The 21639-nt window shown below is 34.9% G+C and overlaps 1 protein-coding gene across 2 annotated transcripts in view; it reads left to right on the forward strand.

The window, feature by feature from the left end:
* Window positions 1-21639, forward strand: part of NRK (Nik related kinase) — a 128521-nt gene that overhangs the window by 73292 nt on the left and 33590 nt on the right. For both annotated transcript variants that reach the window (XM_061409326.1, XM_061409325.1), the window contains exons 8-16: window positions 2603-2733; window positions 4527-4581; window positions 7088-7166; window positions 8231-8406; window positions 10015-10078; window positions 10494-11661; window positions 13664-13771; window positions 16995-17062; window positions 19205-19299. In XM_061409326.1, the coding sequence (XP_061265310.1) occupies window positions 2603-2733; window positions 4527-4581; window positions 7088-7166; window positions 8231-8406; window positions 10015-10078; window positions 10494-11661; window positions 13664-13771; window positions 16995-17062; window positions 19205-19299 (1944 nt within the window). The remainder of the gene's footprint in view (window positions 1-2602; window positions 2734-4526; window positions 4582-7087; window positions 7167-8230; window positions 8407-10014; window positions 10079-10493; window positions 11662-13663; window positions 13772-16994; window positions 17063-19204; window positions 19300-21639) is intronic.

Consider the following 21639-nt stretch of genomic DNA (forward strand, 5'->3'; position numbering starts at 1 on the left):
TGCAGTACTCTTGGTGGGATCTGCTATTATATTTATTTCAACAATTTAATTGAGTGTTTACCATGTGCAAGTTTGTGTGTCATGAACAAAGATTAAACAAAAAGACAATTCTTCCACATCACAGAGCCATATTTTCCAAAGAATATCTAAGAACTTTTAAATTTACTTAAGCACAAATCGCTTCATTGGAATTTTCCCTCAAATATTTAAAGAACTGATATAAGTTAGAAATGATGCTCCAGTAATGTCCAAATCAAATTTGGAATTAGAAATCTAAAATCCAGAGTTTCTAGCTTTCAGTTCCAGGGTTCAGAATGGTATAGTTTATTGAAAATAATTATTATATTGTCTCACAGGCACACAGGGAACAATATGTTGTGCTCTTTAATGTTTAAAATAAATATTGTTGTGGATTTATAAATAATATCATATAAATAATGTCAGTACTATTTAATGGCAGATGACCTCATTGATACAGAACATAAAATCACTGGCATCAAATCCTGTATTTAATCATATCAATTCTTTCCTACCATATCTGTGTGTGTGTGTGTGTGTGTGTGTGTGTGTTTAATAGTCACTCAGCTGTGTCCAGCTCTTCGCAACCCCATGGGGTGTAGCCCACCAGGCTCCTCTGTCCTTGGGATTCTCTAGGCAAGAATACTGAAACAGGTTGCGATTTCCTTCTCCAGGGGATATGCCTGACCCAAGGATCAAACCCGGGTCTTCTGCATTGCAGGCAGACTCTTTACCATCTGAGCCACCAGGGGCTTCCCCTACCATATCTCTAGCATGATCTTAAGATCATTCCCATTTTTCCTGCCAAATAAATATAACCAGAATAGAGTTTTTGTTCATTCACTAAGAATGCTTTTCACTGAATATTTGTGGAAGAAGCATGTGGTAATAATTGTTCCTGCAGTAAGTTAAAAGTAATTTCAAGTAAATGTATTATTCTTTTGTGTCTAAAAGCTACAAAGCTAGAAACGGAATTTTAAGACACTGTGTTAAAATACACAAGGGTCATTTGGATCTCACAGTGAAATGTGTAGCATGGATATAGTATGTCACACAGCTACATTCTGTGTTCACATATATGGTAGTGTTCCCATATATTTGGGTCAAGTTGCTAGCCAACCCTATCATCTGCATCACAGAACAGAAATTGTAAGTGAAAAGCCTCTGAAAAATCTGTCACAAAGTCCCTGCACTAAAGATCATGTACTTGACTCTGTAGGAGAGACCTTTTAGCACTGGATTAAAATTTTGCAGGCTTCTCATCTATATATAATCCTTATACATTGGTTTTTAGATTTCTTAGATCCCACAATATTTTTAAATGACAAGTTATAAGGAGAAGGTTGAAGAAGCAAAACCCAAAGGGAGTAACAGAAAGGAGAGAGACTGGACAATGACTGTATTGCAGTCTCAACTGATCAATAATCCTCATATTCTGGTCCCTAAGTCAGTAAGGAAAAGATGAATGATGCCACTGTTGGGATCTCATCCCTACTTTTAATTTCAGGTTTTCTTTTTTTCCTTTTTCTTCCATTTATCACTCTTTTCTTCCAGTCTTTGCTCATTTCCTTTTCTTCTTTGAATGTCATACATAAGCTTATGGCCTTCATAGATATTTCTTGGCCCTTAAAGTTGGCCCTCAGGGATAGTGAGAATGCTGAACTCTGATGTAACCTATTCTCAAAAAAAAAAAGTATCTAGATAATGAGATTGTGCAACACCCAATGATTTTCATGTATTATGGACATTGTGTTGATATTGTTCTTATTAGTCCTTCCTTTAACACTGCCTTAAACTCTTAACTTCTTAATTTTTCTTTTCTTTTCCTAAGTTCTTTAAACTACTTTTCAGTCAGGGTTGTTAGCCATCCTCTAGATTCCTGGAAACCATTCTAAATTAGAAAATCTACTTCATTTTTCATCCATGTCTTATTTTTTCTGGACTAAATAACCCCAGTCTACTTTAGCCTTTTTTTCTGTCTGTTTCTGAGGATACCATACTAAATATTTTCATATAATATATCCCACAGATGAATAGAAGACTGAACTTTAATAGTCTAAGCTGAGATATGGATACCACACTAAATATTTGCATCTGATTCAGAAGATCTGTAGAAGAACTTAAACTAAATTTTAGCATAAATTTATTTTTCTTTATTAGTGTAGTAGAACTTTCTAACATCATCAGTGAGACTTCCTAATGAAGTACTAATAAGTTTTTGATTTCTTAGATATTGCTTATAGTGCTGGTCTTCTTCCAGCTTGGTGGCAGGTCCAAACACTACATATGTTATCACTTCAGAGGTTTAGGGTATACTGATGGAACTTTATTTTTAATATTCATGGTAAACATTCAGCCAAACCTACTGTAGATTTATAATAGCACTGCTGAATCTCTTTCCAACATAAATACCAGCAAAAGCCTGTTTCCCAGTGTTACTGGAGTAGACTTCATGGTAAAGTTTGCTGGGCTGGAATGAAAATCTGTTATCCATTGTGGCTTTTGTATTGGCTTTCCAAGTTAAAGCAATAACTTATTGAGCTTTTTGTTACTCATTAATTATTTTGACAAATGAATTTTGCAGTGGATTTTGGAGTGAGTGCCCAGGTGAGCAGAATTAATGGGAGGAGAAATAGCTTCATTGGAACCCCATACTGGATGGCACCTGAAGTGATTGACTGTGATGAGGACCCCAGACGCTCCTATGATTACAGAGTAAGTGTAAGGATTCAGATAGTAGGAAACAAAATTTGTAAAGGACTTTTGACTTTTTATTTTAAATTATGAAATAAAAGAATAAAAACCACTACTCCTATATGTGGTTTGATGATGTGTGTAAGAATAATATTTTCTAAGAATGTAGGCAAAGTAGACCATTGGGAGTTATCCATATTTGAGGAAGAATGTCTAGTTCATCTTGTTTACAACTTCTTGGTAAAGAATATTATATTATGTGGCTTTATATGGAAATTTAACTTCCAGGGACAGAGTGCTTTATACTCTTAAAACTGAATAAATGTAAAGCCAATTATTAATCCCCACAGTAACTTAGCTCCAAAGAGAAAAAAAAATAATAATTTGATTACTCAGGGTAATGGAGAAAGTCCTTGGCATGGTTCAGCTCCAAACCACAGAAAATCAGTGGAATAGACAAATTAAGTAACAATTTATGCTATTTATTAAAATTTCCACTGAAGCTGCAATTTGGACAATATACATCTATGTACACATTTTAAAAAGTTGATATGGAAAGAAAACACTCCATTTGCTACAGACTGGAAAAACCACACTCACTCTCCACATCATAGCTCATCCAAACAATTCATTGTGGTTTCATTGTGTGGAACCTAGAACTCAATACTCAAAGTTGATTAATTCAAATTTCATCTCTTTTCCTTTTCCCTTAAATGCCCTCTGCTTGATTTGCAAGCAGATCTGTTGAGAGCCAATACTATTAGGAGCTATGGAGACAATGGAAACATAATGTTCTTTAAGTGACTTGCTGTAACAATAATGCTTTAGAGCGGTTCAGTTTTTGGCAGTCTTCCAAGGACTTTCACCTCTATTAATTATACACTTTTAATTTTAAGTCCCACATAACTTAAAGAAAACTTAAACTTATATCATCACAACAACTCTTTGAAACTAAGACATCTATAAACAGGTAATTTAAGAATTCAGTTAACTTGTTTAGGAGTCATTAAGCCAAACAGTGCACTTCTAGCCCTGTGCCCTTTCTACATTCTAAAAAACAAAGTACAGTTAACAGTAGTGAAGGTCATTCCCTGGAGCCTCCTAAAATGTATATTTTCCTAGAATTATAATAATTCTGTCCTCCGTTTCCTGTATTCAAGGAACTCCTGAAAGTGCTTATGTATATAGTATTTCATTTAATATTTATGCTAGCTCTATAACATGGATCCTATTATTATAATCTCTATTTTGAAAGTGAAAAAAAGAAAGTGTTAGTCACTCATTCATGTCTGACTCTTTGCGACCCCATGGACTGTAGCCCGCCAGGCTCCTCTGTCCATGGAATTCTCCAGGCAACAATACTTGAGTAAGTAGCCATTCCCTTCTCCAGGGGATCTTCCTGACCCAGGGATCAAACCCATGTCAAGCCCTAATAGGGTAAAATTGAGGTGCAAAGTGTCAAATCATTTACCTACGATCTGACTTCTTTAGAGCTAGTAGTATGTGATTGGATTTCTTTACAACAAATTCCTTTTGGTATTTCAGTTAAGGTAACAATAGCAATACATCCAAGATGAATTTTCCTTTCACTGAATCCTCACCCATATCAACTTGTTGTGTAGTGCAGTACTGGCTGGTCATAGGGTCAGATAACATCTTCCTATAACATCAGTCTATAATGAAGAAAACCCATAAAATGGCTGTGGCATTGGTACCTCCCCTCAGCCAAAGATTGTTTAGAGATTCTAAATACTATCTGTTTCCCACTTTTAAGTGACTTTTTTTTTTTTTTTTGGTCATCTTTTCCTTTGCAGAGTGATGTGTGGTCCGTGGGAATCACTGCTATTGAAATGGCTGAAGGGGCTCCTCGTGAGTAATAATATTTGATGTTGGTTAAAAGTTATGAAACATGCTGTACAAATCTGCCACTTGTACCAGTCAGCTTGTACTGATCACACAGGTGCCACACCACGTGCCAAACTATAAATGATGGTCTTTCCCAAATTACGAAATGCCATAGTCAGAATGGCCAGATATGTCTTTAAGAAGAGTTTGTATTTTTCTCTGTTAAGATGTCTTATTTTAGGCTGATTGAGTATTGACTCAATTTAGCCTCAATAACATTTGGTCACGATAGTAATAACCAAACAGAATCTAAAGGCGTTCCAGTACTTATTCACTGATGAAATATTTAGGTTCCTGAACAGTTACACTTATATACTTCAGACTGTGCCAGTTAAGAAAATCCTCCAGTAGTTCCTTTTAATTGAGCCAATCCTCAACAATATTGAGAAGGAAGCTTTTTTCCCCACTTTGGAGTCAGTCCAGCTATCACTGGTGCCTTCCATGCTCCTATCAGCCACTCCATTGCCCTCATTGTTCCGTAGGCTCCATTTTCTCTTGTTTCCCCCTCTTTCTCTTCATTGAAGTAACCTGTCAGTAGTCTGTTCTTCAGGTTACTGCTTTCTGATAGGAAAGTAAAAGTGTAATGTGAACTTGAGTATAAATGATTAATAACCAGCAAATGTATAATCCCATAAACAGGGCATATTTGCTGTTCTCAATACCTAAATCCAAGAATATAAGTAATAAACACATTCATAGTATTGATGAGAAGTGAGAGAAATGCCTGAAGTGTGTATGTCAGGGGGCAGGGCTTGCAACTGCTTTGCTTTTCCCTCTCCAAGCAGATCCTGTAGGTTCCCATGTTCCTATGTGCTTCATCTGTACAGTATCTACTGTTTTAACACTGTGTTTCATTGTTAATGGGAGTAATTTCAAGGAGTAGAAATAATGGTAACATAAAACTATTAAGAATCTCTGGTGTCCCTTGGAATATCAAGAATTTCTGGTGTCCCTTGGAATATCACATATCACAGAATGGGCATGGATTAAAGCTGGGTCAGGTATGGAGATCAGGCCACTGCACCTCCTATTAATTTATATAAACCTTGACCTTTGAACGATTGCCTTTATATTATTCTAATGAAATTACCCTGGGGACTTTATTTATACTACTATGAGAGGCCAATTTGGCACTGGAGATTTTTTTTTTTTGAGATGTATTTTGGGAGAGGAAGGATTCCTCTAAAGAGTTATTAATATCAAATTGTCCTCACATGAATGACACACTTTTAGTATTAGGTGAAATTTACACTATGGCTCTCCTTTGGGGAATTATTGCACTGCCAGTTTTCTTTAATCAAAACACAAGAGGAAATAAGTAAAGTGAGACACATATTTAAATACTTATTGAAAAGCCCAGAATTCCCAAGCCAATGAGGTAATGAATTTATATACCACATATTGGAATAGGCTTTTCTTTGTATGGTTGTGTTTCTGAAAAAGAGAATGAAAGTCTAGTAATTTTGCACAGAATTGAGGTGCCAGATAGCTAAAATCTTTCTTATAATATCAATAGCTAATATTTATTAAGTGCTTACTCTGTGCCAGACACTTTTATAGGTACGTTGCCATTTAATCCTCATAACAACTCTTTGAAGGAATTCTTGATGTATTTTCTGTTTTTAAGATGAATTAACCAAAGCACAGAGAGGTAAGTAATTTGCCCAAGGTCACAAAGGTAGAATTAGGATTTGAACACAGATGATCTAATCTAGAGGGTGTGTTCTTAATAGTTGTACGTGCGTGCTAAGTCGCTTCAGTCGTGTCTGACTCTTTGTAACACTATGGACTGTAGCCCAACAGGGTCCTCTGTCCATGAGAATTCTCCAGGCAAGAATACTTGAGTGGGTTTCCATGCCCTCATCTAGGAGATGTTCCAGACCCAGGGATCCAACCCATGTCTCTTATGTCTCCTGCATTGGCAGGCGGGTTCTTTACCACTAGTGCCACCTAGGAAGCCCCTTCTTAATAGTTACATTGTATCTACTTCTTTTCCTAGGACTGTTAGCTTCCAAACCAGATCATTCTCATCTTTTTAGACTACTAAATCATTGTTTGCACATTATTGTGCATAGTTACTAGTATGATAGACTTTTCAGCCTATAATTACATATTCCAGTTTTACAACTGTGGAGGATACCGGCAGTACACAAGCACAGAAGAGTACTTGACTCCACCTGTGTTTTTGACTTCTCTAGATAGAAATCATCAATCACACATTTCAAAAATTTAACCTAGTGTAATTTATTATTATTTGTCACACTTGGAAATAGTGAAGGTTTAGTATCTTATATAATGGACAGCTTGTATTAAAGTCAACTTTTCTTCTAACTACCTTCTTTCATATCTATTCTTCAGTGTCTATTCAACATGATATGTGAAAGAACACTGAGAATCCCCTCTGGAATTAGGAGTTTGTTCTGTAGTTACCTTTCTTACTCATTCTAAACTTATCTATTTTCCTTTGCAGCCCTGTGTAATCTTCAACCTTTGGAAGCCTTATTTGTTATTTTGCGAGAATCTGCTCCCAAAGTCAAATCCAGTGGATGGTAAAGATGAATGACTTAATCTCTTAAACACATTAACTTGATATTTTTATATAGCAAAGAAGTTTTAATTCATTTGATCAGTCCTGTTTCAATATCCTTGTTGGACAATATTTCCTAAAAATGAATACCTTAAGGAGTCTAAATGAGTACTGTTCATTAAGAGCTAGCTAGCCAAATAGAAATAATACTCTCCATGGTATATTATGATGACAGTACTGTCCTGGCATTAGTGACATATTTAGTTTTGTCTCCTGTAATGGGCTGGACCAATGGAAGCCATTTGTGAAGTTTTTCACTGAGCTTACATAGGCAGTCAATGATTGTGATGTATAGCCCAGTCGTTTGACCCATAAAACTAAACATTCACAGAACCTAAAGAGGATTGTTCTCTCAGAGTGCTACAGCCCGACTGAACTTGGGAATCTTTCTTCCTGAAGTTTTTGGAACTAGTACATGAAGTTCTTGCTTATTCTCAGTATATATTACTTGCCCTGGTAAAAGTGGTTACTATGATTCAGTTGCTGACATTCTTCCTTGTGATTAAATTTAACCCTTCCCACAGATTTGGCTTTCTGGTCACATCTGTTTGCATGGGCCATTTTATAAAATTAATCAGTCCTGGTGCTATTAACACCCTTTTCTGGATCATTACATGGACAGCTTTAGAGCTCAAAGTGCACATAGTCAAGAAAAACACTCAGGCTTTAAAAATATGACTACTATGGGATGACCAGTCTGGTCTCATGGTCTGCATAAATCACATCAACCACTTAATTGCCATCCCACCACTCGTCTTTTTTACCACATACATTCTTTTGAACTCACCGAAGTTTCTACTATTATTTGGGTAGAAAATATCATTGACTCCAGCCTCTTCTGAGGCTTGAATGGCATTGCTGTGTAATGTACATTGTCAAGCTATAGGATATCTGGTTACTGAAAAGACTATTACAACTAAGACAACTCTCTCCAAAAATATGACCTTCAGAGTGGCATGTGGGTGGAGGTGGGAGGTGTGGAATACCTGAGAATGTTCTTTTACCTCTTTGATTCATTTCTTTTAGGTCCCGCAAGTTCCATGATTTCATGGAAAAGTGCATGATAAAAAATTTCCTATTTCGTCCTACTTCTGCAAACATGCTTCATCACCCATTTGTTCAGAATATAAAAAATGAAGGACATGTTGTTGAGTCATTAAAGAAGCATCTTACTGGAATCATTAAAAAGAGACAGAAAAAAGGTAGGATATGTAAATCTTCATTTTACTGGAATAAATGTTCAAATGAGAGAAAATTTTATTATTTTTTTAGGAAAAATAATATTTAAGAATTAAGTTGAAATTAAAGTCTGAGACCTTTTGACATTTAGCTTTTCCACAAATATACCATGTGCTTTTAATTCATTATCTCTTACCTCACCATATATATATATATATATATATATATATACACACACACACACACACACACTTAAGATTATAAATTTTTGCCAGTTCATCTAGCATGTGTTCATATTTAGAAAGGCCTTTGAAAGCCTCAAGAAGAATTTTATGATGTGCTAATTTTATTTTAAGAAAACTAACTGGAGAAATAAACACAAGATAAAATCTTTATCTTATTGTTCTTTCTCATCTAATATGTTAACTCCAATTAGATAAATGGATTTATGATTAATCACTTATTGACTGCTACTTTTGATGTAGTATCAGTGAACTGCACATAGTTGATTTTATGTATTAATCTCCAACTTTAAGATGTAGTTAACAAAGCACAATTTATGCAAATAAAATTAAGCTTCTAGATATTAATGCCAAAAATGACAGGATGGTTATTCATCAAATCCAGAGGAAACTACTTAGAAAGTTCCAACTTTATAGGTTATATGCCATATTTTGCATTTAATTTAGGGCACCATATGCAGAGTTGAGTGATAGTGGAATGGAAAGTGGGGAGCCTGAAAAAGATAGTAAGCCTTCTCAGATGCACTATAGGATTGATTGCAGCCAATCTTCTTCTATCTGCATAACTATACATATCTTATTTTGGAGTGAGAAGCAGAAGGAATTAGTGTATTTAACCATGGTAGAGAATTTATTGGACCAGCATCATCATAAAAGTCGACCAATCTCAAATGGGTGCAGAAAGATACCACATCTAGTTGAGAATTCACTAATTTCCAGAGTTGCAAAATTTCCAAAATGTAATCTGCAGAAAAAGTCACATTTATAGAGAAATTGATGGACGATGTCAATATAGTTGGCCTAAACTTTGTCATATAGGAAATTTAAAATAAAACTCTTTTGTCTGTAAGTGTCTGTATTTCAGTACAGCACAGGTGACAGGAAAGATGCCAAACATTTTCAGTGTGTTAGTTGTAAAAACCAGAATTTAGATTTTTGCCTTCTCACTGAAAGGACCAAAGATCCTGATCCTCATTTTCAAGATCCTCATTGAAAGGACCAAAGATAGGTGTGGGCCCAAACCATAAAGTCCTTCCATCCATAGTACACACCTGTAAGCCATGCTCACCAACCATCTGGAGTTTCTCTTTGTCCCTTTGTCCCTTTACCTTTTTCAATTGTTTCTCTTTAGAATTGCAGCAATCAGATTCCTATTTTGTTTTCCTATACAGAGAGAAATTAGTCTCTGTGGAGTCACTGTGCTACAAAAGGAGGCCTAGGAAGGAGGATATTGTCTACACCACCAGTAGATGTGATGTGAAGGGTTACAGCCCTTTTGTCCTTGTAAATTCACTCAGCATCCTGAGCAGTAAAGGGTGCAAATTGACTAAGGTGGATTTATTAATTTCTGTTGATTATTATGCATTATTTTTTTCTATTTCATAAAAGGAATACCTCTGATCTTTGAAAGAGAAGAAGCTATTAAGGAGCAGTATACCATGAGAAGATTCAGGTGCGTTAGATAACTTACATATATAATTTGATGTTAGCAATTCATGTAAGACAGTTGATTCCCTATTGTTGTATTTAACTCAAATAAACTTAATCCTTTTTGATCAAATAAAACAGATCTCTATTTTCAAGAGATATTTGAATGGAAATGTTGAGGAAAAAATTTTATTACTACTCAAAGAGTCCTTAATTTCTGACAATATAATGATCAACTAGATTATCAGACCATTAATATTGAATATATTGCTAATGTAAAGACTTTCAAACATTACAGGAATGATTCAATAAAGATGTAGTGGAAGTATCTTTATTGCAGAAAAATGTTAATCTTTTAAAAATAAAAGGAACTCCCCTGAATGACATCACTCTACTGACAACACTAACTGTATGGCAACCATTTGTACATTTATTTCTAGGGGACCTTCTTGTACTCAAGAGCTTCTGAGACTGCCTACCAGCAGTAGATGCAGACCACTTAGAGTCCTGCATGGAGAACCCTCTCAACCAAGGTGGTTACCTGACCGAGAAGAGCCACGGGTTCAGGCCCTTCAGCATCTCCAGGGAGCTGCCAGGGTGTTCATGCCACTACAGGCTCAGAACGGTACACCTAGGCCTCTACAGGGGCAAGCCCAGGCACCTCAGCGACTACAAGGGGCTGCACAGATGTTCATGCCACTACAGGCTCAGGTGAAGGCTAAGACATCTGTGCCCCTTCAGATGCAGATGAAGGCACCGCCACGACCACAGAGGACAAGCTGGATGTTTATGCCACTACAGGCTCAGGTGAAGGCCCCTAGGCCTCAACAGGTACAGACCCAGGTATCCAAAAAGCAGCAGGCTCAGGGCCAACCCCAGGCATCCGGAGAGCCCCAGGATCTGGATCAGGTACCAGAGGAATTTCAGAGGCAAGATCAGGTGCCTGAACAACAGCAAAGACATGGCCGGGTCCCTGAACAACAGCAGAGGCAGAACCACATACCTGAACAGCCGCTGCAGCAGAATGGGGCACCCGAACAGCCAGAGGTACAGGAACAGGCTGCAGAGCCTACACAGGCAGAGATGGAGGCAGAGGAACCTGAGTCATTACGAGTCCATGCCCAAGTGTTCCTGCCCCTACTGTCACAGAACCACCACGTGCTGTTGCCACTCCATTTGGATACTCAGGTGCTCGTTCCAGTAGAGGGGCAAGCCGAAGGGTCACCTCAAGCACAAGCCTGGGCACTAGACCCCACACAGGCAGTTGGCTCGGTTCAAGCACTCATAGAGGGACTATCAAGAGATTTACTTCGAGCACCAAACGCACATAACTCAAAGCCGCTTGGTCCACTGCAAATCCTGATGGAAAACCTGGCATCAGACGTGTTTTACTCTCAACCAGAACAAGCACGGAAGAAAAAATCAAAAGTTTCTAGTCTAAGGCAGGCACTGGCAAAAAGACTATCACCAAAGAGGTTTCGGGCAAAGTTGTCACGGAGACCTGAAGCGTTTGAGCTCTCAGATTTAGAAGCCCATAGGCAAAGGCGCCAATGCAAATGGGAGGATATCTTTAATCAGCATGAGGAAGAACTGAGACAAGTTGCAAATGTAAGGGTTTCTGATATTTTTCCTAAGTCACATATGCAGAAAAAATATGCTAGTTCATACTCAGGTGATCCCTCTGTAAAAGCAAATGAAATAAATGTTCATTGTGTCTCAGAGAAGATTAAATAATTTGGGTTTCAAGTAAATTATCCTGAAATTTCCAAATAATTGTGACTAAATTTGAGAAAGAAAGATTTGTTTGAATGATCCAGTTATTTGCTTAATATCTCTTTAGTGACATAGCTTTCATTATTAGTTAATTTTCTACCTATTATTTCCTTAACCAACATCATATGCACACTTAAAGGTACTATTTTGGATATTTAAAAATTACTTTCATAGGTCAAAATTAAAAATATAACTCATTAAAATAAACACAAAAATTCAGTTTTGTTCTTCTAATCTCTAAGTAAGTTTATTTTGCGCTTTCCTCCCATAGAATGCTGAACATACTATTTAAGAGAATTGCACTCGTTTTTGTACTTTAGGATGTTAAAGGTTAAACATTTTGTACATGCTTACCATAAATATGACTTGTCTCACTTATTTTCCACCCATTTTACATCAATGAAGTACCTGCATAGAACATGGCACAAGTTACAAATTCAAGTTAATAAAACTTCATTCTTCAAAATTCCCTAATATAAATAGATATATAGATAATTTGGCTGGAGTTGGTGGATTCAATCTGGCAAATCTAATCTGATACTGAAGGGTTTATGGGCTTCATAAGCAAATTAAAGAGGTCAAAAATACCAGGAGAGCAGTCGTTTTCTAATACTTCACAGTATCTGTTTATATAAAAGGAATCATTGTGAAGATCCTAAATTAAACCCTGCTATCAACATCCATTTATCAAATAATAATTCATGTAGTTATTACAAATCAACCTTGTCTGAATGTCTCAATAAGGGAGTGTTTGGTTTGTGGCCATTGTGTTAATTGAGCAAATGCTGTTTCCCAGACATGTTTAACAAGAGAAAAAGTAAAAGCAACAAGAGAAGCAAGACCCAAAAGGGGAAATGATTGTCTGGTCCCCCAAATCTGACAGTTGAGAAGCACAAGAAACCAAACAGAGAAGGGGTTGCAAGAGTGCAAGTGCTAATATTTGCCAGACATTAAGCAATCTAAAATGCTAATGACTGTTCCCAATGAGCTCTAGGAACAATTGGATCTAATGGCTTTTGCATTTTTTAAAAAGACTTTTATGCATTCCTGCAAGACTCATGGTATTAGTAGCATAACACATTACTTATTGTCTTTCAGTGTTTTAAATATTTATGTAAGAAGCCATTCTAAAATGGAAGAAAAAGTCACTAAATAATAGCTACTAATCCCATGAACCTAGGATCTTGTATAGGCATTCCTGCCTTTATGTGTAACTATCAAGGGAAATACAAAGAAAAAGAAAATTCTTGTTGTTGTAATCAAGTCATAGGTCTTTCAAAATACTTGAAAGTTTATTAGAATTTAAAGATGTATGTGTGTATTTCAACTCACTAGAAAGACAACACATTTCCATTATTCCCTTTGTATTGAAGAAATGCTGATTGGCTTAAATGGGAAAACAGAAACTTACCTAAACTCCTAGGACTCAAACAGAAATATTTGCGGTGCTGTATTGCAGATTGTCCATTGCTCAGGAGGACCAAACTTTGTAATTATAACCACTCATTAAATGTTAGAGTTTTGAGTTCATGAGTTAAGCTTTAGACCAGAGATTTTTAACCTGGGTCTAATAAGTGAACTGCACATGGTCAATGACCCCCTAAAATATATGAAGAGACATGTGTCTTTCTATATGCATTTTTCTACAGAGAATCTGTAGCATTACTCAGATGCTGAAAGGGATGCAGAACCAAAAACTACTAGAAACTACACTTAAATCAGTTTGAATATTGAAAAATTGTTTTTTTTTTTAATTGAACAGTAAGATGATGATAATTGCTGCTATAATTTACAGTTTAACAGCAAGTAAGATATTTATTTTCCTTTTTGTTTCAAGGACAAAGAAGATGAATCATCAGATAATGATGAAGCATTTCATTCGATTCAGGCTGAAGTCCAAATAGAACCATTGCAGCCATACATTCCAGAACCTAAAGAAAATGAAGTAAGTCTCTCAATATGAGTTACTGTGACACTAATAAGTGCTTGGAACAATGGTTCTTAACTTTTTTGTCTCAAAATCTCTTTATACTCTTAAAACACTGAAGACCCCAAAAAAGCTTTTGTTTACTCAGATCATGTCATTGAATATATAATGTATTATAAATTAAAACCAAAAATTTTAAATGTCTGTTACTTTGTTTAAAAAGTAATAAAACTATTAGATGTTAATATAAGAATCAAATTTTAGTGAAATAACAATTCTCCATCTTGCTTAATAGAAAACAGCTGTATTCTCATATCTGCTTCTGCATTCAATCTGTTACCATATGTTGTTTGAAAAGAAAATGTGAAAGTGTTAGTCACTCAGTTATGTCTGACTGTTTGCAGCTCCATGGACTGTAGCCTGCCAGGCTACTCTGTCCATGGGATTCTTCAGGCAAGAATGCTGGAATGGGTAGCCATTCCCTTCTCCAGGGGATCTTCCCAAACCAGGGATCAAACCCAGGTCTCCCACACTGCAGGCAGATTTTTTACACTCTGGGCCACCAGGGAAGCCCAAAAGATAGACTGATACCTGAATGGGGACATGAACCCTGGACCATCAGATTAAATGTCTAATGCTCTACTGACTTAGCCATCCAGGCCAACTGTTGAAGTATATGAGTAAACGCTAGCTTCTTACATATTTGTGGTTGAACAGGGAGAATTTCCAGATTTTTCAGATAATTGTGCATATTATTTGATAATACACCACAACTAGAGAAGTGGAGTCTAAAACCATATCAGTGAGATTTTGGATATTCAATAATATTAAAATCCATCTAATCAGCTATGAATAGATGTTTTGCTAATACACAATTTTATATCTTCATGCATTGATCAGTTGGAAAATATTGGTTCACTGTGTATGTGGTTCTTTCCAAATATACATTTTATTTCACACCACCAAAAATGACATTAATTAATATCATCAACTTCATCATAAAATTGAGTATTGATAAGCTGTCAAGTGCACAGTGATATATGAATCTAAAATTTTAATTTGTTATTGAAAGCTCAGTTTTATCATTGTTAACAAATAACATCAATTGTTTTTTCCTTGATTTGACAGGCTTACTTCATTGATTTTAAATAAACTGCCTGCCAGATACCCAAGTTGAATAATCAGTTTGTCTCATCAGTCATTCTTTTAAGTAAAAATTTTGCCCATGAAAAATTCAGTAGTTCAGCTTATATCTCTTTCTGAGATGTAGATTATGACAGGGTCTGGCTCATTTTAACCTATCGTTTATTTTCTTAGATTTATGGGAATAATCATGTCAGTCCTGGTGTCCAGGTTGACTTTTGTTTTCACAAGTTTTTTAATAACTATTTAGCACATGGTATTGGAGAGGAGTGTGGACAAGGTCCTGTCATTATAGACAGCATTCCTTACAGATATTAGTAGCTATCTAAAACTTTTTTGGTCACTAAGTGCAGATAGGTGGATTGGTGAAGAACTCAGACATTCTTGTTTTATTAATAGTGAGTCATTGCTACTCTTAATCAGGACAAGCACCCAAGATCACTATCTATTTCTTTCAAGATACTTCACCGTAGTCTATTATGATGTATGCTATGGACAGTTATCCTTTTTAAATAAGTTATTTCTGATAATAACAGTCTCTTGAAATGAATAACAGAGCACTGCTTTATCAATAATAGTTAGTGGCAGAAAGAACATATGCTGGATTGTATTACTTAATTACAAGAGGCAATATGTCCCCCTCTCTGCCTTATTAAATGATGACTTTACTCTTACCCCAGATGATAATTATTACATAAGCATGATACATTAAACCCAAAATATAATGAGCTGTATCTGATTGGTTTGGAATACATCATTTGCCTTAATATATGCTATTCTTACTAATCATTTTCTTCTCCCCAATTTTCAGAAAAAATACATTCTATTCATATTAGTCATTAGCCTTTCTTATTATTGACCTTTATCTCTAATTTTGGCCTCTGGTTAACTAGTTTCAATAAACTTTCAAAGATTAGCTTCATGAACCAAGAGGCCTGGACTGAGTCAGTATGATGCCAGTTATCTGAATCAAAAGTGGAAACAGTCAGTCAGATGCTTATCCTGCATACTGCCAAACATCTGGTTGTATTGGAAAACATTCATTAGTAAAACACGTGAACGATTGACAACATTTTTCATTTCTAATCTATCTGTTGGAGTATTAAGAAAACCTCGATAGGTCGCTACATAAGAGGAAAAAAATAGCATAGTAAGGTTAATATGGTTTCTAGAAACTATAGAATGATTTCATCAGCAGGAAAATACTAAATTTATTTTTCATTGTAACATTGAATTTTCCTTTCTAAAGAATCTAGTGTGACTGCCTTGTTGAATGTCAGAATGACCTATTTGAGGGGGGTAGTTAAAAACTATTTTGAGTAGAAACCTAGAGATATAAAATTAAATGAGGCAAGGCAACAGTTCATGGCCCTATATACTAATGTTGGCAGAAAGTGAATCTGTACCACAGATGGAAGTGGGCTCCTTATATGTGCTCTTAAGTCTTTTGCTATATTAGATGATGAATAATTGATAAAATAAAATTAATTTATTTAGAATTGAAAAGTGTTTCAAACACTGATTATGATATGATAAAAGGACATACTTCCTTAAAGATTTAACACTTTAAACTCTTGAGACATTTGAATAATGTATGCATGTATGTTACAACTTTTGAAAATTTAGTATTAGCTTAGAAGGGTTAGTGGGTGAAAAATTTGAATTTCAATTCTGGGCAAGAAGTTTGAACTTGATATAAAAAGTAATATGATAACATAAAAGGAACAGTAAATTATCAGGTGGGAGGCCTACAGTCTGATTAAAGATATTCTTTGACTTGATGTAAATACTTAGAAAAGTCATTTTCCATCTCCAGGATATAGATTCCTCAATAATAAAATAAGGGTGTTTGATTATATGATCTCCAGAATCTGTTGTTATACTAAAATTCAAGGCTATATTCAAAGATTTTGGTTAAGCATTTCTAATGTCATACTATAAGTAATTAGGAAAATATGAGTTATTTATGAAAATCAGATTTTATAAGTTGGGTTTTTAAGAAAATATCTCTATGTGAAGAATGACATTTTCACATAAATTAATAACTCAAAAAATTTATGATTGAGAATTCTACTGAAGTTTTGCATTTTATCTCAAGGTTCAAGAGAGATCTGCTTCTATGCCTCACAACAAGGATCGTGTACATCGTGTCAAGTTCTCTTCAAGGTATGTATCTCTGATTTCTATATTCAGATTACTCTGATTTACTATCATATGGAATATTAATGCTTATTTATTTGACACTAGGTTCTATGTAAATTCAAAATTAAAATATTAGTGACAACATAGTCATCAATGATATCACTGGCCCATGTTTAAAACCACAAAACTGCAACAATCCATTAACTAGATCTTTCATATTTGGACATACTGCAATCTCAGTGTTATTTAGTTTGATGATTAGCTGGTAAGATTCACAATTTAATAGAAGGAACAACAGTGAATTCTTGAAAAGCTTTCAGTTAGTAATTTACAATAAAAAGATGTGATATTTTAGTGTATCAGGTATACTTCAATTACATATTTTATCATATACAACATGTACTACATGATAAAACACACATACAATTGATAACCTCAGCAATTGATAACTTCAATTACATATTTTATCATGTAGTACAGCTAATGCCACAGAATGGGCAAACCTGAAATGACTTATGCTGCTGCTGCTGCTAAGTAGCTTCAGTCGTGTCCAACTCTTAGCAACCCCATAGACTGTGCGACCCCAGAGATGGCAGCCCACTGGGCTTCCCCGTCCCTGGGATTCTCAAGGCAAGAACACTGGAGTGGGTTGCCATTTCCTTTTCCAATGCATGAAAGTAAAAAGTGAAAGTGAAGTCCCTCAGTCGTGTCCGACTCTTAGCGACCCCGTGGACTACAGCCTACCAGGCTCCTCCATCCATGGATTTTCCAGGCAAGAGTACTGGAGTGGGGTGCCATTGCCTTCTCTGAAATGACCTATAAGGAAAATCAAATCTAAAACTCAATATTATATCATTATTTTATACCAATCACTGTAATTTTTAACTCTATACTATTGATAATAATCACTAATTTTCAAAGATCATGTTTCATATTTTAGATGTTGTATGCCATGTGTTATGTTTGACTGCTAAATTTTAATATAGATGTTCCTTGAAAATCATACCCCCTCCAACTCCCAACTCATACTAGAGAGAACTTAGCCTATATTCATTCACTTAGTCATTCAGTGAATACTTACTGTATTCAAGATTCTGCACAGTATGGTCAGATGGCATAGAGCTGATAGTATTTAGTATGTATATTCCTGTCTTATTATTTTTTAAAACACCCATGAATTTATGTCATTTAGATTTAACTGGTAGACAGAAATCTTGAAAAAATTTAAAGCAAAATTGGGAACTTTCCCTTACTATGCATTCAGTGAATGAGTTGTCATGATCCTTCTGACAAAAAAAAGGAGAAATCAGTTTAGTTTTTGTGTATCTGTTTCGGCATCATGGGTATAATATAAAATCCGTATGACTATTAAATTGTTAAACATGGGTATATAAAAATTCAATATTGCTTTTAAACTGGTTTTGGTTGTTTTTTAATCACTAAAAGGTTTTTGAATTTATGTATAGCAAATATATTTACTTTAGATATGGTTACATTTATGAAACAAATTTAACTGAACCTTGAGTCTTTTCTGAAATTCAGGGTCATAGAAAAGACTCTTGTCTGTTCCAGGCCTAAATCAGTAATCAAAGTACTTCCTATATAGAAATTTCAAAGCAACTGTAAAATTTAGTAGTGCTTGTCCAAAGAAACTTTCTAAATATTCCCTGAATTTGAATCCTGAAAACCAAAGTGTCCTATCTATCTATTTATTCATGTATCTAATGCAGGATGACATTAAAAGTAATAAATTCCAAGCATTTGAAATAAAGATGGTAAAAGAATATTTAAAATAACAATAACTTAGCTTTTTATCATGTTAAAATCCTCACATACACTATAAATTTATGATTATTGCTGGTTTACCTAGGTAATGATAATGTCTGAATATTAGTTTAAAGAAACTTTATAGAAATTTTTGGAAATAAACATGATATGTGAAGGAAACATACTTGTATGGAGACAGTTTTTTTATATTTTAGAAATTGTTTCTCTTTTCTAGATAAAATAATAGATTTGCGGAAATTGGAAAATATTACTTAAGCTCTACTTCTTTCAGTTTGATATATACCCATATACTTAAAAGTTTGTTGGTCTTGATGTTGAGTTATACATTCCCTTTTTGAATGTTAGGACATGGCACATGCTTTTCTGTCTTTTCATTAGTGTTCCTCAGCGGTCTGTTTTGGAACAAGCTCAGAAGCCCATTGACATCAGACAAAGGAGTTCGCAAAATCCTCAAAATTGCCCAGCAGCATCAGGTGATTCAAAGCACAAAGTTTAAACAGTCAAAACGGAGTTAATGTTTAACAGTTTATTTTGCAAAAGTCAAGAAAGAATTTCAAGAAGGAATGAATCAATAGTGTCAGGGAGGCCAAGTAGGATGAAGACCAAGTCATTGGATTTGGCAGTCCTTTGAGAAATGGAGAGTAATTTTGATGACCTTTGAGAAATGGAGAGTAATTTTTCTGAAGGTTCTTTTTTCAGTTGGGTAGTAGTTAAGAATGTGTCTAGGGAGGTGGAGGGTTGGAGTTCAGCTTTAGTTTCTATACCATGTGTGAAAAATATGGGAAAGGAACTTGAGAGAGGACTCTCCAACAGGCTAAAATTTATAGACAGTCTTTAGAATATTGAGATATTAGATGGACTAGTTGTGGGCATGTGTTTTATTTATCAGTTTGTTATTTTACCTCCTCAAAGTAAAACATATACAGTATCTCATAAATGTTAAAAATTAATATAGTTACTTAAAATTAATAAAATCATAGCAAATAGCTTCACAAACTGTGATATGAATTTCAAATAAGTATTTTATGATGTACTTTTGAGAGAGTTTAAATGAATTATAGATTTATGAAATATCAGTATAAACAAAGTCAAAATTATGCCTTGGAACATAAAATCTAGCACTATCTACTTTTAAGCAATTCAAGTAAGTTAAGCATGGGGAAAATGACTGACTGAGTCCCCAGGTCACCTGTAAAAATATAGCATATAGATTTTATTAAAACGTTAATACTTAAATGAATATATAGGTATACTGTATGAAAATCAGATACTCAAAGACCTGAATTTTAGAGGTCATTCTTCTTCTTAGGAAACTCAGATAGTGATGTACTTTCTTTAAATAAGAGTGTCCCCTTGTGCAGAAATATTATCTTGTGAGAAATAAGACAAGCCTATGTGAAGAGAAACTTTAGCAATTTTTTCCCTCAGAATCTTTCTGGTTTGACCAGGGTTAATTTGCTAATACTAAAGAAGCAACTAAAAATTGAAGATTTATTCATATTGTATATTTTGAAATAAGGAAATTCTGGACTAGGCCCCAAAGCAGTTATGAACAGTGGTGGGAGAGAGAAAGGGAGAGTATCTATGTAGATAATAGCTAAGGTTCTTTTCAGCTCTAAAATTCTTTTATTGTGTGTGCTACATAGATGATTTGAAGTTCCTATAATATTACATACCTCATAATACAGGAAATCAGAAAACCTTACTACAAATTTGCCTCAAAATCTCATACATTCACTCAAACTTCTTACCTAGCCTAATGACACACCAAAACACTTGCAAGAAAATAGTTTTCTGCAGAAAGGTAATAAACTGCAAAGGTACAACAATGTCAGAAGGCATGAACACAAATTGTAAGATGTGTTCAGTATAATATCCTCAAAAGATAGTAATATTTTCAAATACATGCTTTTTGGAGTTTTAGTGTCAGTATTTTGGCTATATAAATATCAAAGCTGCAAATAAAAGAGAGAGAATACTATTTATCTTCAAAATCCAAGCACCCAAAAACAATACATAGGGACTTGAAGGTCCCCTTAGTGAAGCTTTTTCCAAGTAAACTCACCCAGATCTACTGATCTTTGAACCTAAATATTCTCACCCTGTTTTAACCATGGATGTTATTTACTATACCACAAACCTTAATATAAAAAATCCAGACTTCTGGGCAGAATTGCATTTTAAATGGAAAAATTTACACTATAAAATTGAACTGTGTGTTATGATACAGCTAGCGAATGTGGCTATTAAAATTAAAACTAAAATGAAAATGAAGTTAAATTTAAAATTCAACCCCCCAGATACACTGGCCATATTTCAAATGCTCAAAAGCTATGCGTGGATAGTGGCTAATGTATTGGACAGTGCAGATACTGAACATTTCTGTTACTGCAGAAAGTTGTATTGCATAGTGCCTCTATAGAAAGGCTCACAGTTTTATAAAAAGGGCTAAGATTTGTCACTTTTCAGTTGTTCATGTCGCAACTGTATTGCAGTTGAGGATATATCATTGAGTGGAAATTGGGGGATTAAGACTGAAGAGTCAACTCTCCTGTTGAAATTTTTGTTTAAACTATCATCTTCTATACACCGTTGGGCTCTTTTTCTACTGGTTATTAGGGGAGGCCAGAAATACCACCCAGCCCTTACTGCTCTTGATGCATTCTCTTTTTCTCATGGGACTATCTGCATACCAGTCTTACTATGTACCTTTTTACACAAAAATATTCAGCAAGTATATATTTAATATTAAAAGCAAAAAAGCCATGTAGTCTAACAGAACAAACTTTGAGTCTCTCTCTACCTGTGAAAAC

The sequence above is a fragment of the Bos javanicus genome, chromosome X (genome assembly GCF_032452875.1).
Source record: "Bos javanicus breed banteng chromosome X, ARS-OSU_banteng_1.0, whole genome shotgun sequence".
NCBI lineage: Eukaryota > Metazoa > Chordata > Mammalia > Artiodactyla > Bovidae > Bos > Bos javanicus.